We start from the raw sequence: 27,854 nt of genomic DNA, 5'->3' as shown, positions 1-27,854 counted from the left end.
GATACCATCGTATAAACAAGGTGGCAAAACATGGTCCAGATGACTTATGAGTCAGAACCAAAACTGTCCACCAGTGGAGCTCACCATCAAAACAGAGGCCTTCAACAAGCAGTGCACTACAGAAGCAGATCCCATTTGTGGTATTACTGCTCTTCTCTAGTTTCAGTCAATGCTTTCATTGATTACGTGATGGGAAAGACAACACTTAATAAACGCGCACCACAAGGGGACCTGCTGCAAAGAGGAAGACGACCTTGTCAAACCAAAGACCCACAGAGTAAGAGAAAGAAAGGAACTCTACAGAAAATAATTTAATTAAAGTTTTATGCTTAGATGGGAGTAATTTAATGATAGAAATAGATAGTGTGGCACAAGTGAACAGCTGTGGGACTGACAACTGTCTTTACCAACTAGAATCAGAAATAAAACATCCAGGAAAAAGCACATTCATCTCAAACACTTCTGCACATTTACTCCTCTGCAGCAGTGTTACAGAAATGAGCAGAGATATGAGTAACACTATTTATACTCTAACAATCAGAGAACACAACTGACTGAGCAGCTTCAGCGAGGTTCAAGGTACTAGTCAAGGTTTCCTTCAGAGCATAAGCGTTTTCTGAATCACAGCCAGTTTCTCCAGCACCTTTAGCTACAAGTTCAGAACACATTCTAAAGTAAAAAAAAAAAAAAATTGAGAAAATCATATTATCTTTCCTAATCTGAATACCAACATAAAAAAAAACCTCTCAGGAGTAGGGCAATTTCTGTCACTTTCCCAAGAACTAGATCCCCTTAAAAGGCTTCTGGTTTCTCCTTCAGCTAGTTTTTCCACTACAGTGCCTCTTCACACATATTTTGTAAAAGAACACAAAACACTACTTGCTTGACTACTTTTACACAATAGGAAAAAGAATTAGTTGCTGATTAGGGTTTGAAATCCATTACACTCCATGTGCCCAGTTACACACACACACACACACCATATCCAGCCCTTGTACCTGGAATGAGACTTCCCCCAGCAAAATTCAGAAGACTGAACATGTTTGAAAAAGAAAACAAACAAACAAGTCACGTTTCCCCTACATAACAGGAGGTAATTTTGTCTGGGATAATGTTCTTCTTCCTCATAGGGATATACACTGACATTCTTATAAAGAGCCTATGCTGTGTTACTTCCTCAACACATTCAGTAGATGAAGGGCAACTCGTTATTGCCAACAGTGATCCAAAGACTGCAATACTACTTTCAGATAATAGGTGTGAGATCAGCAAATTTTCACTTTAAAACCTATTGAATTACCTGAAAATATTACCGAATACTTCTAATGGCACAGCATATTATTCCAGTCATTATTAACACTAAATGATCAAAATGAGCAACTCTTCACTCAATTCCAGAAACAACCATTGAGAGATTTACTCCATCGCCCATACAACAGACTTGGTATTTTAGTGGTTTTCCTGCAATCATAACATGACCCTGAGAGATGAGCCTTGCAATCAGAACGTCAACTGCTAGGTGTGAATTTGTTAGCAAGTTCTGCTTATCTAAGCAGCTAATCTTAAGGAAGGTCAGAAAGCAGCTACTATTTTAAGAAAATCTAGTTTAAATAACAGCATAATCAGTGTTAAAAATAAAGGGGAGTGCTTAATGGAAAGTCATTTTCTAAGGCAAACCCATAATAGCATAATTAAGATTGAATTCAACTCATCAATTGAAATTAAAATGAGAAAAATAGTATACTAATTCTCAAACGTAACCAGGTGACACGCAGCTCATTCAGCAGCAGAACCAGTGCTGCTATTCTTATAATGGTACGTTGCCATTACACAAGTTGAGACAAGATGGGCAGCACTCCAGAAAGGTGAAGACAGAAATAACAATTTATAGGGTGAGGAGGGATGGAGAACACTTCAGTACATCCAGATGGACACTCAGTCAGACACTACTCCACAGTCACCACCTGCCTTGGGCACTTTCTCCTTCTAATTCTCGTAAGACAACCCAGCAACTTCATGAAATAAATAGAGTTTCTACCAACATATGTTTCTGAGTTCATTGTTCACTTTGCTAAAATAAATATTTACACGTAACAAAATCCAGAACTACTCAGAAATCACACTAGTCGGTTATGTAGGCTTATTTAGCATCGCTAAAAAAAGATCTGAGGGTTGGAGTTCCTCAGAGGAACAAAACCAACAACAAAAGTTACATTCCGCATAGGCAGAGAAGCACAGCTCAGAGCAAAATCAGGTTTACGCACCTCTATCCTCAGAAAGGTTCTAAACATTGCCAGTTCACAAGTGTGTTTGAAACTAAACATAAGGACCTGAAGCACTATGTAACTGCACTTTAAAGAAACAACTTCTAAAAGCATTTTATTTGTCAGAGTGCCATACGGGTGCCAAACTCAGAGTGCTTAGGCTGCAGCAGCATTAGCTCACCAGGCACACAGATCTCCTCAGGACAGCACCTTCCACACAGGTCATGCATCCAGAACTTGTTTTCTTAGATCTACTGATGCATCTTCAAGGCTATGTACCTGATTTCAGGGTGAGACATTGGATTTTTTCTTTGAAATGTAATGTTTCTTTCCCAAATTCCCACAATGACAAGCAAAGCTGTGCACAAAGCTCGTCTGAGGGACTGGTTGGCTGCAGTATCTGCAGACATCCAGTCAAGCACACAGGCACTAACCAGAAGGTTATACCAGTTAATCAGCTCACACCACCTCTGATTACACCATTTCAGCAATGTTCCAGGCTGCTCTCCAGCACCACAAGCTCCAAGATCATCAAGCAGTTTTATATCTCCATCAGCAGATGTCACCTTTATACACCTGGAGAGCTGCTAAGTCATTAAACTGAATTAAGTCACCTCGACTTCAGAACTCCGGTCCCTGAGGCTGTCCTTGGGCCACCAAAGCCATCTATATTTCCAAGATATTAAAGAGTTCAAGTGAGGACCAAGTGAGTGTGCTCCAAAACAGGTCCTTTGCAGTTACGCTAGAGCTCACAAGTACTGGTCAATGCAATATCACCAGGCTATTCCAGCACCTTGGCTGCCGATCTTAAAAACAGTATTCAAAAAGCCTCAGCGTTTACTATTTCTTGTCAGAATCACGCATGCAACAGGGAAACCATTAGTCATTTCAGATTTCAAATAGTCTTTTCAATGATAAAGAACAGTGACACGCAGCTGTCACCCACACAAAAAAGGGAGGAGAGGACACAGCTTCAGAATAGACACAAGGAAGAGGGTGGGGAGGGGAAAAGCAAGGAGAAATAGAAGTGAAAATCCAGAGTTCTGGTAGAAGCCTGTGAAAGCGAAGGAAAAACAAATAATAATAAAAAAAAATAATCACCTTATTCTCCTCCCTCTGAAAGCTGAGCAGAACAAGTCAGCGAGCTTTAAATAACAGAAGCTACTGAAATAAAAAGGAACTACCAGAACAGGACAGGGGTTTACATACTCTTTAAAACATCCGTGGCAACCGTGATGCCAAAGCTCCTCACCAGGGTGTTATCACAGTCCTTTCTGTGATCATGCACAGCATGATCCCCTGCTCTTCCATATTTACCTCTGGCTAGTCGGTTTAGCCTTCTATCTTGTAAACTTCTGCTAATCCTATCCAAGCCCAGGCCAGCAAGGTAAACATATGGACTTTGGAAACAAATAAAAAAAATATATCTCCATTTTAACATTGAAAGTCATTAAGTTTTGTGGCCCCCCTCCCCCCCCCGAAAAGCATATTGTTTTACACACATCTCATCCCAGGACCACCCTCCTGCATTGCTCCCAGGCAGGCACTTAATAGCACAGCATGGCCATGCTGGGGGCAGACAGGACAGCTCTGCACTTGACCCAGCCCCTCCTGGCTCTTGTGAAGCACCAGTGCAGGAACTGCTCACTGGGCACTGTTTCATAACTGTGTAACACCCTTCAGATCAGCACTACCAACCTCACACAATTTGAGATGTGACAAAGCATTATACAATGGGAATAAATAACCAGAACCACTATTTATTCAAGGAACATTTATAGAAATGCTGCAGCAGCGCCTGTTGTCATTAATGCTGAAGGGAAAGGTGATGAAAAGAATGGCACTGAGGAAGAAGCCACAGAAGCTCATCTCCACACGGCTCCTTACGGAAACAGCAGCGCGCCGTGCATCCTCAATGCCAAACCTTATCGGTACATGCAGATATCAGCATCAATTGTTTATGGGTGAACTGACAGCTGAAGTGTTTACTTCTTTCTCCATCAGACTCCAAACTCATTATATACTTCAAAATATCTTCTCCTGCCCATCATGATAATTTCTACATTTCCATATTCTCAGCATTTTTATCCTTTGTTTCTCTTTTTCTTCCTTTCTTTTTCTCCCTTTTGCATTCATCCTTCCTCCTTCCCTCACTGTTTTCATGCCAAAGTCCATTCTCCCCTGTGGCCAGCTTTTGAGAAGGAGGAAGAGGAAATAAACTAATACTTGGGCTACTGCTTGCCACACACCCACTGCAAGTCTCTTTGGCTTAAGTTCTTCTCCCTAAATGGGTCCCTACTTGCTTTCATTGATTCTAGAACCCTCACACCCAGGGCAAGGAGCAAACCTCCAGATCAGCTGGTGCTCTACTGCCAGAAGAAACCAAGAATAGGCATCAATTTGTTCTAGGTTATAAAGACACAGTAACTTGCAGTATTTAATAAAATGGCACAACGATATACATGTTTACATTATAAAACTGTTCACATCTATGCTGACCTACTTTAGCAAGTTTTTCCCCAGTTGCACAATTATGAACCGGAGCAGAAAATCAAACTTTGTAACTATGAAGTTAATAAATCAATTCAGTGTCATTACAAATTATTGAAGTTATTACCTCAGAGCCTGCACTCACCTGATTATGACTTTCTATGGGACATACTTAAATATTCCTGAGAAATGCAATTCTGCATCCTGATACCTTTATTATTACTCATATGTTACACTTCTAATGAATTTAAAGTCTGTCACAGAGTAACACTACTGGTTTGTTACACCTTCATTCGTAAGAGCCATTAAAGCAAAGCTGGCATTTTCCCCTTAACTATTGCTACCTCTCATAGCCCAGAAAACAAGTTCTACAGCAGCAGACAGCTAAACCAGGAAAATGCTGCATTAGACTTAATGTGCAGTTAGTATCTAATAACTCTGGCTGCATTAGGATTGTTTCAGAGCGAACAGAACACAGCCACTGTCACCTCCCCATCCAGTTTCCAAGGAAACAGAGCAAATGAAAACACACACTGCTCCCACGTCTAAAAACAACTTTGCACCTCAAAATTCACATACCCAACACTGTCAGATTACCAGAAGTTAACAAATTAACAAGCAGTTAAAAGCACTGACACTACTTATCTCTCGAAGTGACACCATGCAGACTACTATCAAGGAGAAGCAAGTATCCTGAGTTAGAGATATAGATATTAAAGCGAAACTTTTCAAAGAATGCAGCGGTCATCCTACAACACATAACTGGAAGTTTTGCCAGTCAAAGTGGAAGCAATCATAGTACTACAAAATGTTTAATGTATAGCTCATGATCACTCTACCTGCAAACTGGAATTGAGATTCAATATTTCCAGTGAAAACACCTTCCTTCACGTAGTTTTTTCCCCCCAGTGACATCTTTCAAAGGATTGAGCACGAGTCTTTCTAAAATTCCATGATGTCAAATATATCCAAAACCAAAAGTTTTAAGAACACCCATTCAAAATGCTTTGAAAAGCCACCTAAGGCTGTAGAAATGCTCTCCTGTGAATAACAGTGAAGATGACGCTGAAGGCACTGGATAAGAACAGTTCCAGCTCCTGGATTCTCTCTTCTTTGAAGCCACTGGAAAGTCATTTGAAGGAACACAACATGATTAGTGAGCTGCTAGTACACGTTTCCTCTTCAGTAGTTAGCAACATGATTCAGAGCTAGTTTAAAAGTTGAAAAGGCATTCTGAGGGCAACAGAAGCCTGTAAATTTAATTCCACATCACCTCCACTCATCCAAGAGGTAGGGAAATGCAGAGACCATTTCCAGCATGCTCAGAAGTAGTTACTGCATATTAACTACAAGCCAAGAGCCAGAGAATATTGTTTTGCATAGATTTCAGACAGCAGCTTAAAACAGAACTCCTACCTTTAGAGTCCACACATACTACCTTAAAAGAAAGTCTGTTCTCGTTGCCAAAGAGACCAATTTTTTCCTTCCAATTACTTGACACTTCTGCCTAAACTGCCAGTGGCCATTAGGAACTGGGATGCTGGGTTTTTTGGTTCTGTCTTTATTCTGCTGAAATATTATCTGAAGCAGCTGGTCAAGGCATGACATTATATTAGAGACATAACTAGGATTCTCCTTTAAGAAATGATTCGTAACTTACACTTTAGTGTATTTCAGCTACTTGTGAGTAAAGTTCTTATTTCAGTGTATTAGATGAATGAGAAGAAGCAGGAAGAAACAGACAAAGCTTTGTCTGGAAAAGAGCTCTCTTAAATTCATACATGCTTTCTACAAGCAAGACACTAGGCATACAGTCATAATGGCACCCAACTGGAATTGAAGATATTTTCCATTATTTGCCAAATACATGATGCACCCTAAGACATAGGAACACCTGGAGGTACGAGTAGAAAAAAAGCGTAACAAAACACTGATGCCAACAGGTAATCACATGCTAAGTTTGTAAGAAGTTAACACAGAAGTCAACACAGAGAAGTCTTCTGCTGAAATGGAACACTGTTAAAAGGAAGGAGACGTATTTAAAGAAACCTAAGAAGAAAATGGAACTCCACAGGACTCTTTTTAACGCCAGTATGTTACAATATTTATATTCCAAGGTGTCAGCTGGAAAGGCAAACTGCAACTGAGCCAAACGTTCAGAACTATTCTTTTAAAAGTCACTGATCCTTGTTCATGTTCAACTAAATATTCTAGAGGTCTGCTGTGGAACATTAGCTTGCAAGAGACTTCAGACACTAGGAATTGTATAATGAGAAGCTAAATTAAAATGCAACGGTATTTTTTTAAAATGAATTATTTTGAGAATATAGTAAACCTCACATTACTTTGGTACCAGTTTTAAAATAAGGCTGCAAGACAAGCTAAAAAGCCAAGCTCATCATGTTTTGCATTTGCCCTCTATTCAAACTTCACCAACTCTACAGCTGGAATAGGATAATCTTCTGGGTCACAAGAGTCGCTGTTAAGACAGTGCAGGATTTGCACCACCTCCACTGAGCTTCACCAGGTAACTGAACCAACAAGAGTGTAGTCCAAAGGCAGACTGAGAACACACTGCTGGGACTGGAGTCAGATGGAATTCATATTTTCCTCATGGAAAAGTCCTGCTACCAATTGTGCTTTTAGAGTCTTTGATTTACAAAGAGGATTCAAAACCAGGGAGTTCTCACTTTATGCATTACTTCTGCTGAGGAGACTGGATGTTTTTAAGTACCACTAAGACTGACAGCAGTTGCTCAGCATGGGCATAGAGATGTCATGCTTTCAGACAAACTAGATGATCTCAGTGTCTTTCCACCTCCTATATCACAAAGGACTGCTAAGGTGATTGAATAACAGTGGATTTCAGAGCTCCTGTTAAGAACAAACAGCCTAACCCAACAACTCCATCCCCTGATGCACAGTGTCCTTCCTTGCTCTAGAACATTCACCTGTGTCTGGGAAACTGATCTAATTAACAACACATCTCCATTTTGCCAGGTTAACTTAAAACAGTTAATTTCTCTGCTCTGTTTCTCTGTACAGGAGCACACATGACAACATCAGCACAAGCAAGAGAGGAAGAGGCAAGGGTAGCGACACATGGCAAGGATAACTGCTTACACCTGCATCCCATGAGAAGAGATGTATACAGCACAGCTTAAGAAGAACCACAGAGATACACGTAAGTTTAATTTAGAATATAATTACTTTTATTAGACCAGCCAACATTGTTGGAAAAAGCAGAGGATTTCTCAGACATGTTGCTGCTTTAGCAGATTAGGCAGGACAGCAAGGCACAAGGCAGAACAAAACTGCTCATCATGTAACATAACCATGCCAACCAGTTAAACCCCTTGAGAGAAAAAAGCACTTTGCAATCAGGCTGCAGCAAAGCTCACTAGCAGCAGGCCAGATGACCATCACTGGTCCCTCTGCAGGGATAAGCTACAGCCAGTGACAGAAAGGCACAGCAGCACGCAGTCTCAGTTACTCTCAGATATCAAGACAGATAACAGACGAATCATGTCACCGCCGTACAATGAGACATCCAATGAACACGAGCTCTATCATAGGACATTCTTGAGCTGCAGAATTTGGGGATACACAAGCTCACACAGATACAGAGATGCTGCACACTATATAGCAAAATCTGCTTAAAAAAAGAAAAAAAGAAAAAAAAAAAGAAAAAAAAAAAAGCACTTGTATCTGAAGCCTGACAAGCTTAGGGTTATGCTTTTATTATAAGAGAACGTATCTTAACAGTAAAAAGCATACTGTTTTGTATGAACCTGCAGTTTTATAACCTGGAACTAATAATGCCCCTGAAAAAAGATACTCTCATATCGCCCACTTGTTTTCTGCCCTATGCTTCATTGTGGGTTTTGCCACTACAAGCATTGATGCGGTCAGAGGTTGGGGCAGAGCTAATCTCTTTGAAGCAATCCATCCTCCAGCTGTTATCACTTCGTCCTGCTGAACGAGGAGGCCTGCTTGCAGCAGACAAGGCCCTCATTCCAAGGTGAGGGAGGAGCAGGGGTACTGGACGACTTGAACTCTACTGCGAGTAGCAGCAGGCAGGCTATGGAAACACAGGATGCTCTACAGAGTAAGCTCAGGTCACTGAGCAGAAGATGGTCAGAATTTTCATGGTGGTATTTTCTAGAACACTGTCAGACCATCTTGTGAGGGATGAGAAAAAGGCTAAAACAGGAAATCGGAGATACAAATAGAAGGGATTTAGGTATGACAGGAGCAAGAAGAACTTGTTAGGCATGCACATTACTCATAAAGGAGTCAGACTGACTGGCATGCTAATAAGAGTCTCAGAACTTCCCAACACCTCTACAGCACTGCCAGGTATTTCCCAATAACACACAGGAAGCCCAGATGCTTGGCCTCACCTGACACACTTGATGCAACAGGCATCACCCAGACTTTGTGGGATGAAAGGTACATTAAGGTACAGCACTGAGAAGCCACCAGGTCAGCCAGCAATTCCAACAGGAATCCCAGGGCAAGGATGGCACTGTACGTGAAGGACATCTAAACATTTAATGACAAAAAGCAATCTGGGAAACAAAGAAACTGCAATAGCTTGGAGGCTGTTAAAAATGAAAAAGCACCCCCAAGAAAGCCCAAAGCACACAACGTGCTGTACGGAAAGTCCAAGTCAAACATTCACAACTCTATTAAAAGACCAGGTAAAACATTCACCACAGTTAGAAGAGAAAACAAAGCACTCGAGAAAACTGAACCCATGGCTTGACTGGGAAGCTACTGAGGGCATCTTGGACACCAGTGCAGCTTTTGAAAAGAGCAACCTTGCTTAGTGAGAACAGAGAAGATTGTAAAACACATACGAGGTCAAAAGTAAACTAAAAATAAAAGGATTAAAAAATGTCTGGGTAGTACCTTGCAGTTATTTAACAACCTCAAAAGCAAGAAACCAACTAGAAAGAAGTGAGCTCTCGTAGAGAGAGAAAACTCTGTACTGGTCTTTTCTGGTAAAGCAGCTGGAGGCACATCTACATCCATCTTTGCAGCATGTAGGTCAGAGCGGCTAAGTCAGTGTGAGTTAATTACAGATGGAGCATTAGGCTGGACAGACCAGTTAGTATTGCTCACCTGGACCAGATGTTTACAGGAAAGTTTTAAGCCTGGAACTGAAGAACTACTGGGCAATGGGTTGCCAGCATAACACCGCTGCACAGAGACTGGCATGGGAAAAAAGCAAATGTGATTTCTGCTAAGTATTAAAAATATCACTGTGCACCAACATGCAGACTGCTGGGAAAGAGTATGAACAGCTTCTGCAAATGAGAGTCCTAGCAAGGCCCCAGCTCCTCTTCCCAGCTGATGTCAGTGTATATACCCTGTAATATGTTTGATTCATCTGGAAATCCCAGGTGAACTCCTGACAGTCTTATGGAAGGGATTACTTTTAAAAACTCATAGATGTAATCCCTAGCCATCCAACAGGGACTCAAGGCTCTCTGCGACAGTCAGCACATTCCTCTGCTACATATTGCAGGCTCCTGGCAAACGTCACCACCTTAAAACGATGATGCACAGCTTTGCTACACATTGCACTGTTTGCAATCTCATGCTTAAGAGCACTGTGATGGACTCAGATGAACTCAGCAGAGGGAAAAAAACATAATGAAACAAGCAAACAAACAAAACCCATAACCTTGTTTAGCCTCCCAGTTTGTGAGTTTTGTTCTGACAACTAGGGAGTTGGATGTAGGGCAAACAACTGGCAATGCCACTAACAGCAAATACACAAAAAGAAGTTTGTCGTGACTGCTTCCTCCCCCATAGCTTCTGGATGTACTCAGACTGCAATCTATCTGCTGATGCAGCCCAAAGCCAGAGAAATCAGAAGTGAGACCACAGGAAAAACAACCAACATAGACCAATAACAACCTATGACTCTCCTGTATTTCTCTCCACTGATACTTTAACACTGTATTCATCTCAACCAAGAGGGCAGTTATATTCTCAGAGCAGAAAACAAATCCAGGTTACAGCAACTTAATCTGTACTTCTTGGCAGCCTAAAATCAGCATAAGGGCTGGTTGCAAGGGCCCCATCCCTTCCCAGGTAGTATGGGAAGTCCCAATCCCTTAAGCCAGCTCTGGCATTTAGCATGCTCAAAGGCTCAGCAAAAAGTCTTAAAACTCAGTGTGTCAATAGCCTGGCAAAAAGCAGCAGTTGATGCTTCTGACTTATCAAGCAGAAACAGAACAGCAAGCATGCCATGATCAATGGAAGCAGCACAGTAGAAGTGAGGGTGTGGGGCACACACGAGTTTGTTCTGTTTGCCATGGACACGAAGTTCATCCAAAAGTTGAACTTAACTCATGCTGGTTACCCAGGCCAGTAGACCAGTCACACCATTAACTCCGCTTGCAATAGATGCAATATGCAAAAGTCTGATCCCTTCTTTCAGTAGAAAAGATTATAAAACTGTAATTCAAGTCTATAATGTCATTCCAGCGACTCGCAGGATACAATGCACTGCATAAGGCAATACTAACAAGACTAAAGGAAAAAGTAATTCTGGATGACCTGTAACTACCCTCAAGTGAAGAGACCACAATGTTTCCACAACAAACCTTAAATGTCCTTCTAAAATTAAATATTCTCTCAAGTACGCGAGATACAAACTCTGTCTCAGAACTACGTACAGAACACTTTCAGTAGGATCCCTTCAAATGTCAAAACTGAATTTCAAAAACCACCTCGTCAGCCTGGGAACATTGGAAAATAACCACGAAGCATTTTAATTTCGACACATTAAAAGCTGCATATTCAAGCTTTATTTTGTTTTTCTCCACCAGATTCCACATTATGAAAGCAAAGAGAAAACAACATTCATCTTCAATTGCAAATCAGACAACATTTCTGAAGCACTCTCATATCTGCAGCTACACTGTGCATCAGCAAAACATATACAGCTTCTCAGGAGTAGTAGTGGGGTTCTCTGGGAACACTATGTTACAATTCTGCCACAAAAACATATAGTAGGAAATCGCTAGTTCTATTAAAGGTGGTCTTTTGACACACTGCCACAGAGACCTCTACAACTCATTGTCCATGAGTACAACAAACATAAACTCACACTAAAACAAATGACCTTCCACTTCCTCTCAGAAGCTCCCCACAGTCTTCATAGATAAGATAGCAATTCAGATCCATCATTGCTGCTCTTTTATAATACTCTTTGCTTAAAATAAAGTAAAACAGAACCCTTGGTGTCTCAGATTAAAACACAGCAGTCAGACACCAGATAGATGCTATTAGTGACAGTGCTGTACTCGTAAGGCAGGAGAGTCAACAGATCATTAATAACTGCTTCGGCTGTACAGAAGTATGTGCACATTTTATGAATTTCTGCAAGTTTCAATGGAAAAAAAAAACCAACAACAAAACAACTTTTAAGCCAAAATTAAATTGACACTAATAAGACATGGAAACGATGCATATTGTCACAATAGACCTTCAATAGCAAAACTAATGTTTTCATCTTTGAAAACACTGTTGTCAGAAGATTTTTAAATGTTGAATACACTCTTCAAATGCAGAAGCTGTAAAGGGACCAGGACTGTTGCCCTCCATCTGTCCCTTCAGCAGGAGAACCACTGAAAGAGAAAGAAAAGCCCACACCGACTTCTAAATACCAAATCCAATCCAGCACAGATGACGATGTACCTTTTAAACCACTCAAACTATTAAGCTCATTACCAAAAGCAAAGCATCATATATTTATCATAAGGTGACCAAGATATAGCTAAACTACTCAGATTTTTTTTGCCTCTAATAATCCTACTAAAAGGTGACTCGAAAGCCATACTGCTCCACTAAGTGGAAACCTTACACTCTAAATGTAAATTTATTCTGTCATTTTATATCCTTTTGTTGTCAGTGCTGGCATCTAATTTAAACAGTTAATTTGTGACCCTTTGTCTTTCTCTCACAATATACACACAAACAGGTATGCACACATGTGCAACAGAACAGATACACACACCCACCCCAAGCAATCTAGCTTTTTTTGTGCCTCAGCCATTGCTCTGATCCTCTGAAGGAGCCCAGCCTTCCTCTTCCTTTACAAGCTGATCTCCTATTTCTTCCAAGCACCCAGGCTGCCCTGCAACCAGAAAACAGCTTTTGAGAGTAGAAGAACCATAGAGATTTTCAATTGAGGTCTCCTAAGTACTTAGACCCTCTCCGGTCCTAATGATAATTTCTCCTCAAAATAGCCACAATCATGTTGAATGTGCATAAAGGACAAGTGGCAGCAGACTGGTAACACCTGGGAACCACTGAGGAGAGCAAGAAACTTCTTGTTTTTTTCACACTACCCCTTATAGTACAGAAAGATTATTTTCATTTTTCAATATTGATTTTCACCTCATTTCTGAAAGTCTTTCAAACATTCCTGCATTACACACTGATCTGCCTCGCAACTTTGCCTCATTAAAATTTCATTATAATCCACCCCTTTCTCAGCAGGGGGAAGAGGATTTGTAGGAGCGATATTACTTGTGGCTCAACATATTCCAAAAGGCAAATTAGAGAAGGTTATAAAAACATTTGGGGAAGTAGCCAGTGCGTGTAGCTTCATCAATCACCCTATCTTCTCTTTCTGCTTATCCACATTCTTCCAAATGCAATATAACTATGGATCTTTTTCATTACGGAACCATAGTTTCTATCTATAGAACTGTAGTTCTTTCAGGTCATTAAATAGGTAATCATAACATTCTCTCAGTTCTAAAATGTCCCAGGAATCCCATTCTTTCTGGACAAATAGTACATCTAGAGCTGGAGCAGTTATGCAATACAATTTATGGAAGGTCTTGTCTTTAACTTGTGCTGGCAGACTTGCAACTGTCTAAGCTTTGCTCAGAGAAAGGATTCACTGAACAGTAGCCTAAAAACACAAAGGAAGATCCTGTGACCAAGAGTACCCAAATGGAGAACGCTATCCTGGAAAAAATCTCCACTGAAAATTTATTTAACTGAGAAGCAACAAAAGCCTTTGAGGAATTCAAGCTAACACAAATACAACTACAATTTAATTCAGATATAACGGGTAACAGTACAAAGGAAGAAAAAAAAACAAGAAAAGCAAAGCATATGCCTCCAATACGCCTCCAAGTTCTCCAAGTTGCCAGTGTAGGCAAAAATATCCTGAGCTGTGTCTGCAGTTTCAGGGCAATCCAGTCAGGGGAAAGAACAATTCCAACAGCAATAAGTAATTCCTGTGGACCTTCTTGCTACTAACTTAAAAGCAGACTGAAGTATCTTACTTTTATTGGTAATTACATATGGCAGACAGATTTATCCAGCCAGGTTTATCCACCCTAACGACACCATCAGAAACAGAACACACTTCTTTGAGATCTTGCTGCAGTGCTTTATGCTTCAAGTCACGCCGCCTCCTCCATAGATTTGAAGACAAATAGCGCAGAACCCAAAAAGCACTGCAAACAGTCACAGGTCACACGTCCAACATTTTCACATAAGATTACCTCTTTCTTTTTAGATTAATTCCATTACTTCAGATCAAATAGTGGCTTTATCTCCAGAACCATCTGACTATTACTGATCTCTCTGGAATAGCGCCTTTCAAGAAACTTCAGTATCAGAATTTCAGATGCTGCTCTGGACTTCTCCTGTTTTCTCCTCCAGAGCAATTTCAACTAAATATTTCACATGAAGGGATGGCCAAGGAGGTACATGATGTTTATGGTGCCGAAACTTTGGTTTTATTTCTGTAATCTGAACATACAGATGACTACTGCTCTGAAGTAAAGCAAATATCTCCCATCTCCACTTTTAGTGTGTGGACGTGTGGACTTCTAAGAAGGATGAGAAACATTTGAGAGTACAATGAAACCCTGTCTATACATTTCAGAATGGCTTAGCAATTTTCTTTGGGAGAAACAAAACAAAACAAAACAAAACAAAACTGAGAAAATTTCATAGAATTTCAATGAAAACTTCAGAAATAGTCTCCATAATTCAAGTTATGCATTACAACAGTCTCAAGAAGGCTGCATAAACTTCGAGAAAATCATAATCGGAAGCATTTAGGAATAGTCCATTTATTTAGCTGGGACAGGAAGGTCATATTTCTCACCATAAAAGATGTTTCAGCAGAGATTGCTGATTATATGTTCACCAACTCCATCCAGCGTAACTACACCACTTCCAGCTCACGACAAATAAGACTCATCTACCGCTGAGCACTTCTGACGCATTTAAAAAGGAAGAAAACCCACGTACATTAGCAGAACAGTACGCGGCAGTAGGCAAACTTCAAGTTATACTATGCTATTCGTATTATGTACGTAAAAAGCTTAACACCTTGAAATCCTCCAGAATGAAAGAAGCAAAAAAACGCTGACAGCAAATAACAAACTTCACATTCTCCCAAGAAAGGCACTACTGGGAACTACTTTCTAGCATGTTCCAAACACGGCAATTCATCCTTGAGGTTACAAAAGAATGGCCACTGTACATGGGAATATTTATCTCTTGGAATCTCTTTTTCTCTTTTTGAGAAAGCTGAGGTGCTGAATGAGTTCTTCACCTCGGTCTTCACTGGTGGCAAGGATACTAGTCTTTTTCATGTCCCTAAGTCTTGCACCCCCATACCTCTATGTGGGGACCAAGGAGGTAAATCCCTCCCCACTGTAAGGGTAGAGCAAGTCCGAGAGTGCCTCCTTAGACTGAATGAGTACAAGTCTATGGGGCCAGATGGCGTGCATCCCAGGGTCCTGAAGGAGCTGGCTGAGGTGGTTGCTGAGCCGCTCTCCATCATATTTGAGAAGTCGTGGCTGTCAGGTGAGGTCCCGGATGATTGGAGGAAGGGTCACGTCACTCCCATTTACAAGAAAGGGAGCAGGGAGGACACGGGTAACTACAGGCCGGTGAGTCTCACCTCCATGCCTGGGAAGATTATGGAACAGATCCTCCTGGACAACATGCTTGATCACATAAAGAACGAGCATGTGATCCGAGACAGCCAGCACGGCTTCACCAGGGGAAGGTCATGCTTAACTAATCTTGTGGCCTTCTATGATGGAGTGACGACGTTGGTGGACGAAGGGAAGGCGACCGATGTCATTTACCTGGACCTGAGCAAGGCCTTTGACATGGTCCCCCACCACATCCTCATCTCCAAATTGGAGAGAAGTGGATTTGATGGGTGGAAAACTAGATGGATAAGCAATTGGTTGAAAGGCCGCAGACAGAGGGTGGTGGTCAATGGCACTATGTCCAGGTGGAGGCCGGTAACAAGCGGTGTCCCTCAAGGGTCTGTCTTGGGACTGGTGCTCTTTAACATCTTTATTAATGACATCGATGAGGGAATTGAGTGCGCCCTCAGCAAGTTTGCTGATGACACCAAGCTGAGTGGTGCAGTTGATACGGTGGAGGGAACAGATGCCATTCAGAGGGACCTTGACAGGCTGGAAAGCTGGGCTCGGGTGAACCTAATGAGGTTCAACACAGCAAAGTGCAAGGTTTTGCACTTGGGCCAGAAGAACCCCAGGCACCTGTACAGCCTGGGAGGAGTTGTCCTTGAGAGCAGCTTGGCAGAAAAAGACCTAGGGGTCCTGATAGATGAGAAACTTAACATGAGCCAGCAGTGCGCTCTGGCAGCCCGGAAAGCAAATGGGATCCTGGGCTCCATCAGGAGAGGGGTGGTCAGCAGGGATAGGGAGGTGATCGTCCCTCTCTACTCTGCTCTTGTGAGGCCCCATCTGGAGTACTGTGTCCAGGTGTGGAGCCCTCAGTACAAAAAAGACATGGAGATTTTGGAAAGGGTCCAGAGGAGGGCCATGAAGATGATCAGGGGGCTGAAGCACCTCCCCTATGAGGACAGGCTGAGGGAGTTGGGTTTGTTCAGCCTAGGGAAAAGAAGGTTGCGGGGTGACCTCATTGCAGCCTTTCAATACCTGAAGGGAACTTACTCCCAGGAGGGGAGTAAACTCTTTGAAAGGGCTGACAATAGCAGGACTAGGGGAAATGGTTTTAAGTTAAAAGAGGGAAGATTTAGGTTGGATGTTAGGGGGAAGTTCTTCACTAGGAGAGTGGTTAGGCCCTGGAACAGGCTGCCCAGGGAGGTTGTGGATGCCCCGTCCTTGGAGGTGTTCAAGACCAGGTTGGACGGGGCCCTGGGCAACCTGATCTAGTAAATGTGTATGTTTGGTGGCCCTGCCAGGCAGGGGGGTTGGAACTACATGATCCTTGAGGTCCCTTCCAACCCGGGTCATTCTGTGATTCTGTGATTCTTCAAAATAAGAGAAAAAAAACTGCATTCATTCTTCTCCATAACCTTTTGTTTTTAATACTTGTTTTTATTCAGTGTTCCTTCCAAATGAATGGCACTTATCTTTACCATCTTTCAGCTTAACTCCCGACATTATTACAAGAGCTCAGGCATTATGGTGGTGTGTATCCCACATGAGATTTTTGCCACCTGTATCTGCTGACTTTCCAGTTCTAACTGAACTGAATGAGAACATGAATTATATTCCTATTTCTCAAGGAAGAGGAGAACTAATCACTAAAAATCCACATTTCTCCCAACACGTTAATAGGGATTAGCTTTAATACCACGTTTCCATTCAGTTCTTCGTAGTTCAAACAATTGCTTTTACAGCATTGTACTAAAAGAAATCTCCTTCTATTGCCTGGCTTGGTTTTAGCACCATCATCTATACAGAAAAGAACTGCCTTGTAGCTTGTCATTCATTAGCAGCTGAAATTCTACTTCCTTACTGGGTAAGGAAAATCATGCAGCACCCCATCATTACTTTCTTATTATCACCTGGAAAAAGGGCTGGAAACAACTAGATTTACTTCACTGGCGCAGAGAGCTGCCTGTCCATCAGTGGAGCATCATGCACTTTTCCCACCATTTCTATGGCACCTGAAAGCGCTCTAAATCTTCACACACACAACTCAGCCCTGTGCAAAATGCCAAGAGGAAAACAAGGAAAGTAATTCTCTGGATAGGTTGAAGCAGAAGTAATTCTGATGCTAATTACAGAAGGTTTATGACACAGATCCTTCGCTTCTTCCTCTTCTGTCTCCAACATAGACACCAACTGCCACCTAGACGAGCAGACTGAGTTGCAGATCTGAACCCACCCCGTGCCAGAGAAGCCTGCAGATGAGAAATCCTGCTGGCAGAGAAGCAGAAGATAAATAGCAGGAGTCCTATATTACAAACACCGTAGTCCTGAGCAGGACCTTGCAAAAATTGCCGGAAAATTCAAGATAATGAGAAGACAGGCATAAAATTACTATTTTTATAGCATCGAGGAATGCAAGAACTTACTCCTTAAAACACAGAAAGGCACACGTGCCCTGAGAAAATATACACTTCTCTGCACAGCTGCTGTCTCAGTGACCTTGCCACAACTCAGCAGATCTGTTCTGCATTCCAGATGTCATTCTCAAGAAATCAGCATTTTAATAACTTCGGCTACAAGTATTCAATGTGGCTAAGGAGTATCCACATACAACAAGCACTGCCTTCAGGAAGTCAACGAAGCCCAGCCAGATCACAAAAATTAAGACACATCCCACATGGCACAGAAGTACATGAGCAGTGTGGAATACAAGGGAAGAACAGGCACAAAGGGACGTGGTAATTACAACAAAAATAGAGGATAAACGCCTGCTTTTGTCCCAGTGCTGGGCTGAAAGACACCAGAGCATAAACACAGCATAAGCCACAGCACTAACAGTAAGGAAATCTATGTCACAGATCGGTCCAAGTTCAAATTATCAACTGCTCTCAGAATGCAGCGCTGTGACCACCTTCATGCTTCAATCTTACAGGCACTGCACTTTTAACATCACTTTTTTGGAGGATATGCTTTTGACAATTTACAAATGAACTGCGGTAGAGCTGCACCGTCTCGTTACTTCAGTGCAAACTTTGCAATGCTAAACTGCATACCAATGAAACATACCAATGTATCACCCCACTCCATAGAAGCATAAACATCATAAAGAAGGTCAAGCATTCTCGTGATGCTTTGCTAATAAGGGTCAGGGCCTGACTGGACTTGTTTCGGCATCCAGCCTAGCAACAGTTTCTGTGTTGGCCAAACTCTGAGGAGCCCACTATGACTTATACATAATTTGCACCTTTCCGTTCCTCCACAGAGGCTCTTGCCAATAATATACGGCTCAAACATCCGTGTTAGCATAAGAGCAGCTCCGTAGGAAGACAATAACTTGATGCTACAGGAAGCCTGGTATAAGCTGTAAACAAGTACTTAATGTAAGAATGGATAACTTGGCACGCTGGGCCAGCTCCATTAATCATGGCACAAGCCTTGAGAGATCAAAAAACTATGAAGTAGATGAATAAATTTCATTCATTGACTAGGTCACAGCCTAGATCTGTACATTAAGCAAGCTGAGCCAGACCTGTCTTCCAAATATATTCCCGATTATTTGTAAGTTGTCCACACCAGCAGCTGGTCCCTATCCAGCAACATGCAGTCAAAAGGCATGATACCAGAACTGCCCATACAATTAGATGATATCTATTTGTTTCTTAACACAAAAGACAAAGAAGTGCTACTCTTCAGTTTATCTTGTTTTAGCATTCAATGCTGGGTGATATTACAACTATGAGTCATAAGAAGTAAAACATTCAGCTCACAACTGAACACAAGGCAAAGCTTTGCAGATTTTAGTAGCTCACCAAGAAGTATTTGTGTTGAATTATCAAAACCGGTGTCAAAAGTCAAATGTGCAAAATCCCCAGCAATCTTTATTAAGCAAGTTTCCTCAAAAGAAGATAGAGCAAAAGGAAAGGTGACAGAAGATCCCAATGTACCTGAAAGACAGGAGGCAATAAAAACGAATGAGCAGATGGACAGCACAGGAGAAGCGGCTGCTGACCTTACCTCACCCCTACCCTACAAGGGACAGGGGAACAAACAATTCTACAAAAGTAGCATTAAAGCAAAGCACTTACAGTTTTGTGGTGGCTGCTTTTATCTGAGATTGCAACAGCAAGGCCTCTTTCTTAAGGCCATCTGTGATGCAATCTCCAGTACTAATAGAAACATAAGAACAGTTCACTACAATGAGTTTATAAAGCAAAAAGCCCTCGTTACATTGTATTTAACTTAATTTGGAGTTTATCAGTGCATTATTTACTCCATTCGCCAATGGTAACAGAAGATGAGCTCACAAGTAGAGGCAAGTTCTTCTGAAGCCACACAACTCAGTTCATTTTCCTCCTCTGCTGTAGTACCAAAATGCAGTCACCAGCCCTGCTTTAAAATATGCTGGGAATTCCCTGCTGGGCACTGCCAATGCCAGACAAAATACACATTTTCCACTGCACTGTATTTTAAAAACTTCCACCACAGGATACCACTTTGAAAGAACTGCTATTACATGTTCCAGCGCCTAATGTTCAACAGTAAAGACAGCGTCAGGACAGTAGATAGATGCTGAAGTTTGTAAGAAACCATAAGGCGTACACAAAAAGTAGAATGGAGTCAGACAGATGCACAGACACCAGAGAACACTTCCCTGTCTGCACTTTTCAATGCTGTTTTTTTGTTTTATGACTGGTGTTGATCTTTAGCTGTGACCAAGCAATCATTATAGCTGTTGTGTAACGTCACCGAGTGTGACAATAAATACAAATTATTGCACAGAGTAAGTTTCCACTACCACGCAACCACAGCAGAGCAACAGCAAAATTTCAGACTTCTGATATCAACAACAGCCTTGTCATTAGGTACAGCTGAACTCTGAGGGGGACTGCAAGGGAATAATTTGTTTTCTTTTTTTCCTTGTTTAAAGGCTGTCCTCTGAAATCCATTCTTTGTTACATTTCCAGGAGGTTTTACAAAAATGCTTGTAAAGAAACATACCAGTGCCAATGAGGAGCCCAACACAAGGCTCCCACTTCACATCTGACAATAAGTTGTGGAGACTAAAACAGGAAGTGAGGCGCCAGTGAAGGAACAAAAAATGAGAGAAGCACGTAATCCTCTGAACCTGCAAGCAATACAGTTTTTATTGACGGATGTGCAAGCACACAAATACATCTGCAGACAAGCCTAGTCTGTTCCTGGATAGCCAGGAACAAACCCTGCAACTATTTCTTTCTTACAGGGTTAATTCACACTTACTCTGAGCAGAATCACAGCTTCATTTGGAAGTGTGAAAACGGGTCGGCACAAAATGAACACTTTTCAAAGTGTACTGAATTTAAATGACTCCAAACTTCACTAACAAAGAACCAAGGTGATGCAGTATCACTACTCTGCACCCTCTGAGAACATGTAAACTGACAGACTGTAGACCTGGAAACACAAGGAAGTACAAAGGTCAAGTGGACCAGTATTGCAGTGTAGATGTACCTCAGTCCCATAGCCAAACAGAACAGCTGATGCAGAATACTACAAATCATCAATGAAGAAAAGAACTGCTGCCTTTCCAAGCTAACTCTTTGGATGGAGGTATGATATCACCTAGAAAACTGTTTAACTCAGAGCTCTTCAGTCACAGGAGATGGTGCAGCCGGGCAGATGAGTGGTGGTAACGAACGTGGCTGCCAGCATCGTGTCTGCCAGCGGCTGGAGCTCTGCACGTGCACGGGGCTGGCAGCCTCTGCAGGCGGGACGCCTCCTCCCGCACCAGACTCACCACAAGTATGCACATCAGCTGCATCCATTTAATGCCTTTGGCACAGTCCCCCTGCAAGATGAGGAGGATATGAGCAAGGCATCAGTAAGACACTTGATGCAAGGCACTCATGGTAAACATCTTTCCCAAGAGCTCCACAACCAGGCAGGAGCAGGGCACGGGTGGCATTGGCCATTCCAGCTGCAAAACATCGCTCCTGGTTACCAGCTCCAGCTGGCAGGGGCAGAACAAACACTCCCCTAACAAGTAACGTCAAGTAAAGAAAGGTGCTCACCACCAAAATGATCCTGACAAGTAGGAGCTGGTTCCCAAGTGACCTTCAGGAAGGATGCAAACAGCTGGTGAATGAGTTACCTGCTGGACTACTATACATCTTCTCTACAAAGTGGCATTCACACTGTGTAGGAAAAACTAGAGAGATAAAGCAAACACTGTGCAGAATCAAACTCAGAAGGATGATTTCCACATGTTAAAGGAAATATACACAGTAAGCAGAAATCTGAGAATCTGTAAAGGATACAGCCCTTGTTTCCCACAGCACAGCTCAGCTAAACTCTCAACACTGCGCGCTGTTCCCATCTAGGGAAGGCATCCATGCACACACATTTCCACTCAAGCACCTTCCTGATAGAAGAAAAACAGTGAGCAGCATGAACCTTGAGCCCCTGCCTGCTGGTGGGCGGCCCTTTCCCACTTCCACAATGGAAGGCAGGACATGGCATTGTTTCCACTGATCGCAGAGGAACGGGGTGTGTTGCACTAAACCAAACCAGAAAGGAAATAATGGGATGTGAGTTATTCATTTGGAAGGTAAAAAATACAGAGGAAAAAAGGATATTTGATTTTCCTTCCCCCAAAAAGGCTTGGGGCAAAGTGTTTTACAACACTTTCTGCAACTCCTCGGTTGTGTTTTCATTAGCACTTCCAGATTTCTACAGCAAAAAAAACCTGCCTTTAATTAATTGTTGTGTTCCATAACTTTACTCATCCAGCTGAGCTTCAAGAACAATGTATTTTGTGTAAGTGACAATTTTTGTCCGCTGCAGCAGTTCTCAAACTTTGCATCAGCTTTTGTACCTCCAGAATAATTTTTACATTCTTTCCACTCCCATCAGTGCAGTTTGAGAGTCACTGCACTGGTAGAAGCAAGAGTAAAGGACATGTCCTGCTGAGCACACCCTGAGAAGAAAGGGGGTATGTCTTAGGGAGCAAATCACATTGACGTGAGATTTTAAGTAGAAGAACACTGTTCAATTAGGACAGTAAAAGAGGAAAACGTTGGCAGATTGGTGGAAGACTGTAAGAGGAAGAGGAAGCCTGCGGCAGGATGGATTTACAGAGTCTGTTCTTGCTAAGACACTGCTGGACACATTCAGCATGTTCCCATTCTTTTCTGAATTCATGACTCTCTGTCTTTGACCCACAAGCTTCTCAGCAATGCCCTCCATGGCCATCCCATATCCTGTACTTTAGAAATTACAGTCAGAGGCACAAAAAATGCCAACTATTTAACCCATGTCTGGGCAGTGCTCAAGTCTGCAACCCTTTCAAAAGTGGCATTTTTTGGTCTCCTTTCTATTCAAAAATCCCTTCCCTTCAAGCCCTGCTGAGGTCCTCAGCTCAGCAGCAAAAACTTCCAAAAACCTGGAGGCGCTGCAAGCATCCTTTGTTCAGAAGACAACACACCAGAACCTCTGGCCCAAGTGATTCAGCAACCTGCTCTTCTTTGATCCTGCCCAGCTTTCTTGTTCAAAGACCTGCAAGAAGTATGAGTAATGCTTGGGTAAGGATACCTGCTTACAAGTCTTTCATCTTCCCTGTAATTAATGTAATTAAAAAATGTATTTCTAGAGTTCAATTTCTGACTCCTATTTTAGGCTAACACTCTAAGACCAGATACTTTAATATGTGACAAAACTTGCAAAAGGATTCCTAGCAGAAAGCTGCAACATCCATTTACTGAAAAATGCCAGATCTTATTCAGGCTTTGTGCTCTACAAGATGAAGCTCAGCTTCAAAGACAACATCCTACCTTTGTGAACTACCCGGTTATTGATAAGCCTGCCTGCAAACCTTCCGGCTGCTGGAAGCCAGGCTGCCTCTGAATGTGTGGCTGGAGCAAATTATTCACTGACCTAGAATTTCACATGTAATACTGAACAACTTTTTCAAAGTTGCTTCCCCAACCACACAAACATAATCAGCTCACGAGGCTGCTGAAAGCAGCAGTTCTGCCATCTGTCCGCCTATTCCCACCTCACACTTGTGCAGGCACAAGCGGTTGTGAAGCCACACAATGATCCAAAGGGAACCAATCTCTGAAAACCAACCAGGGAAAAAATAAAATGATAATTAGATCATTCTTCCACTCTGACACACAGTAGGACTGTGCATGCCGGCAGGAGCATGGGAATAAGCACAACCAGCATCAGTGACTTTAACAGTTGTGCCATTTGCAGAAGGCCACTGGCACAGCAACCTTTTTATAAGGTCAGGCACTAAATCTCAAGAACGCTTAAGCACACACACGTATGTTAAGTAAAATTATTTGTGTTGCTCTAATTTGCTATTATGATATTTTTGAAGTAGTAAGCGGGAGAAAGAAGGTGAAGGTCACCCACAGGAATCAAAGTGTTTGGAAAGCATTTCTGTGGTCATCTTCACCTCTGCGTGTTTCTCCCAACAAAACAGGGACAGTAACACCAGCCTCTTCAGCAAAACATTCTAACACGATTAAAAACACACCGCGGTGATACGATAATGCTGTTACAGAGAGACAAGGACAGAATTCAACTTTCTTGTGGCAATGAATGAGCAAAAGGGCACAAAGGTGACATGAGAACCTCTGGGATGAAGAACAGACACAGGACACCGCAAGGCAAAATGGCCACTGAGAGCAGCAGCTCCTCGACATCGCTATCTACAAGAAGACAAACACGGATGTACAAACTACCTGGGTAAAGAAACTCACAGCAGAGTCTCCCTGCCCTCCTTTCATTACTGGTACTCTGATGTAACCACATAGGAGTTATGAAGAGAGCATAGGAAGGACTTGCTGGGGTGGCGGGTTAAGTAGGAATCCACAGAGCTGGGTTGTCATGACAGCAGCTGAAAGTATGCAAGAGATGTATAGATCGTGGGTATTAGAACAGCAAGGACTCCAAACAAGATCATTAAAACACGACATTATTTTTAACACCGAGAGATATACACTACATCTCATTAATGAAACATGGACTGCACGGTAATCACTTGCACTGGTGAGGGTGCGTGTGAATGGAGGACACATGTAGAAATGCTTCCACTCGACTAGCAAAGAGCACGTTCTGCCCAGAGCCCAACAGTCATGCGGCACTGGGAAGGGGCAGTGCATGCGCTCCTGTGGATCCCTCACTTGAGCCTCAGCTGAAGCTCAAGCTTCAGTTTCTGAAGCCCAGAAACTCGCCACGCAAGCTCCATCCCATTGTAAAGCAGACTAAAACGGTGGAAACGATTTCGGCAACCCCTTACGTTAAGTTGGCATTCAGACAGCATGCAGTTGGTAACATCCCAGCTGGGAGGCAGTAACTTCCTGCAGTGAGAAGTTACTCCCTGGAGTGCCCAACCGTGCCGGCAGCAGCACGGGAACACAACCAGCACTGCCCGGACAGCAGGGCACGACACAGACCCCAATGAGCACAGCTCAGCACCGCGCAAATGGGCCTTGGTGGAGGCTCTCAAAGCCCTCGGTGGAGGCTCTCGCAAGCAGGCTTGGGAGGCAGAGGCGGCTGTGACTAACAGGTGTTAGCTGTGATCCATTCGGAACTTTGGAATTTGGACGTGGTAGATTGCTGAGGGGTTCGGTACATCTAATACGAGATTGTCTCCAAGTGTTGCTACACAGCGGGGTCTCCGGGACCAAGCAGCACCTCAGGTGCCTGACACAGGGGACATACTGGTACAGCAATGCTCACACACCAGGACCCGCACGCCAGGCTCCCCTCGAGGTACTCACCGTGACACTGCGAGGGAACACTCGCGCTCAGTGCCCGTTTCGCGGAGGGGTCCCGGAGCGGCCCGCAATTAGAAGCACGGGGCGCTGCCGCCCGGCCGGGCAGCCTTCAATGAGGGCTCAGCGCCGGGAGCGGGGCGCCGGCGGGCACGAGGGACACGGGAGGCGGCGGGGCAGCGGAGTCACCCCGCGGGGTGAACGCCGCCAGGGGACCCTCGTGCCGGGAGGGCGCGGAGCGAAGGGACCCGGCCGGACCCGCACGGAGCGGGGGGGCAGCGGGCCGGGCCCGGGGCCACGCGGGGCCGAGCGAGGACAGGGGCCGGGCAGCGGCGGGCGCCCTGCAGGGAGAGCCGGGAGCGCGCCCACGAGGGCCGGGAGGCGCGCGGTCAGGAGACAGATACTCACTAGGGGTCATTGGTGAAGCGGGGGCTCCGCGGGGGCTGGTAGCCGTACAGGTGACAGTAGAGCACATCGAAGCAGAAGCAGCACATCTCGGCCGACACCACCATCTTCCTGCAGCCGGGCCCGCCGGAGCCGGCGCCGGGGGAGGCGAGCAGCGAGGCGGCCGGAGGGGAGAGGCCGGCGGGGCCCCCGCCGCAGCTGGGCGGCAGCGGCGGGGCCAGGGCGCAGCCGGCGGCGCCCCCCGCCAGCCCCCCGAGGCCGTTGAGGCGGGGGCCCCCAGGCGGAGGCAACGCCCCCGGCTCGCCGCCCGCCGCCGCCGCCCCGCCGCAGTGGGAGCCGCCGCCGCCGCCTCCCGGGCCGGCTGAGCCCGACGGAGGGGAACTGGAGAGTTTCTGCTTCTTCACCCCGCAGCAACCCGCCGCCATCTTGGAGCCGTCTCCCCCCACGCAGCGCTTCCGACCCATGGCGGGGGGGCCGGCCGAGCGGCTGGGGGACGTGCGGCGGCCCGCTCCGCCTCCTGCCGGGCCCGCTCCGCCTGCAACGGGGAGGGAGGCGGAGGGAAGGGGAAGAATGAATGGGGAGCGGGAGGGAGAGGAAGATGGAGGCGGGGAGGAGGAGGGGGGGGAAGAGAGATAGAGAGAACTGCGTTAGGGCGAGCGCTGGGGCGCCGCGGTGGTCCCCGTCCCCTCCCGCTGGGCCGCCCCTCTGCGTCCCCGAGTCTTTCTTCTCCTTCTGCGGGGAAAGTGGAGCAGCTCCACCCCGCGTGCTCAAGGAATAAAAATAACCCCCGGAGCCGAGCTCGGCTCTAGCTCAGCCCCCGGGCGCTTCCGCACGCCCTGCTGAATAATGCAGGTGACCTCAGGTGCCTCTCGCTCGGCAGGGGATGTGTTCTGTTAGTGGCACGGAGTGCTGGGGAGCCCCCACGGAACGCGACGGCCGAAACCCGCAGTTCTGTTCAGCTCTGAATCTGTTTGAATCGCAGCCCTGGTGTTACTTCGCCTCCCGGGGCAGTGGGCACGGAGCTGGCTTTACTCAGGCATTATAGTGCTTAAAAACCTATGTATACATATAGGAAAAGAACATCACCAACAAAAAAAACACCACCAACAAAACATGATCAGTGTCATGCAGATGTCTCTGGCATGGGAGATAGCAGCTGTTTAACACAGAATTGCAACGTCGAGGTAGGGAAAGGAGTGAAGGCTACCTCATGTAGGTTAACTGTATAGCAAAATATTGCAGGTTTAGAGAGGCTGAAACTCACCATCCAGGCTCAAATGCAGCCTACAGAAAGCCTTTGTGGTTGCAAACTACTTAGAGATTGAGTTTCCTTTGTTTTGTTGGAAACGAGCAGTTAGATGGTGTAAAATGCTCTTTTTTCCCCCTCTTCCTTTTTTTTTCCTTTTCCCCTCTCTCAAACAACTTTCCTTTTTCTTTGGAAAACAAAGGCAGCTTCTTCCCCTTGTGGGATTCATTAGCTTAAACCCAGTTAGCAGTGACACCTTCTGTTGCTTTTGGGAAAATAGTTTCTTCAGGTACTGAATTCTGGCTTTTTCTAAGTCTTTCAACTCATAACCACGTAAAATTCGAATTAGATGACTTGGGTTAATTGCAACGTCTGTTTCATTGGCCCTTTGATTCAGTTAAAGCTCAGGTTCCTTTACTGGTCTTATTTCAAGGAACCTGAGTGCATTGAGTTCCTTTATGTATACAGCACTTTTATGTTCTGCTAACTTTAGCACGTTTTCTCCAGATGATTGATGGGCGTGCTGTGCCTCATGTAAAGTCAAATGCACTGAGTGACTTCAGTATAAAGAAATCTTTCAGCAGTATGAGGGGTGTCTACTGTGGTAGTGCAATTACATCAGTGTGGTTTAGGGGCAAGGTAGCTCTTCTTTCAGACTGGCTGCTTGCAAAAAGGTATTTCTCAGTGGTCCAAAGCTGCTCTGAAATGTCGCCATTAAACAACAACAAAACCAGCTTGTCCAACTGGT

At 44.1% G+C, this 27,854-nt stretch overlaps 1 protein-coding gene across 14 annotated transcripts in view; it reads right to left on the bottom strand.

Moving 5' to 3' along the window:
• Nucleotides 1-27,854, bottom strand: part of AMMECR1 (AMMECR nuclear protein 1) — an 85,313-nt gene that overhangs the window by 38,216 nt on the left and 19,243 nt on the right. For 13 of the 14 annotated variants that reach the window (XR_014945687.1, XR_014945686.1, XR_014945688.1 and 10 more), the window contains exon 2: nucleotides 25,864-26,395. Coding sequence is in view for 7 of the 14 variants with exons in the window: in XM_085546215.1 (XP_085402341.1) it covers nucleotides 25,864-26,395 (532 nt within the window). In the remaining 7 variants the exon portion in view is untranslated. Of the gene's footprint in view, nucleotides 1-366; nucleotides 24,576-25,863; nucleotides 26,396-27,854 lie in introns of those variants that run through there. The other variant, XM_085546217.1, reaches the window with a different exon arrangement.

The sequence above is a fragment of the Coturnix japonica genome, chromosome 4 (genome assembly GCF_054131305.1).
Source record: "Coturnix japonica strain WE chromosome 4, WE-NBRP24, whole genome shotgun sequence".
Taxonomy (NCBI): domain Eukaryota; kingdom Metazoa; phylum Chordata; class Aves; order Galliformes; family Phasianidae; genus Coturnix; species Coturnix japonica.
Note: the sequence above shows the minus strand (reverse complement) of the source record. Positions and strands in the feature narration are given on the sequence as shown.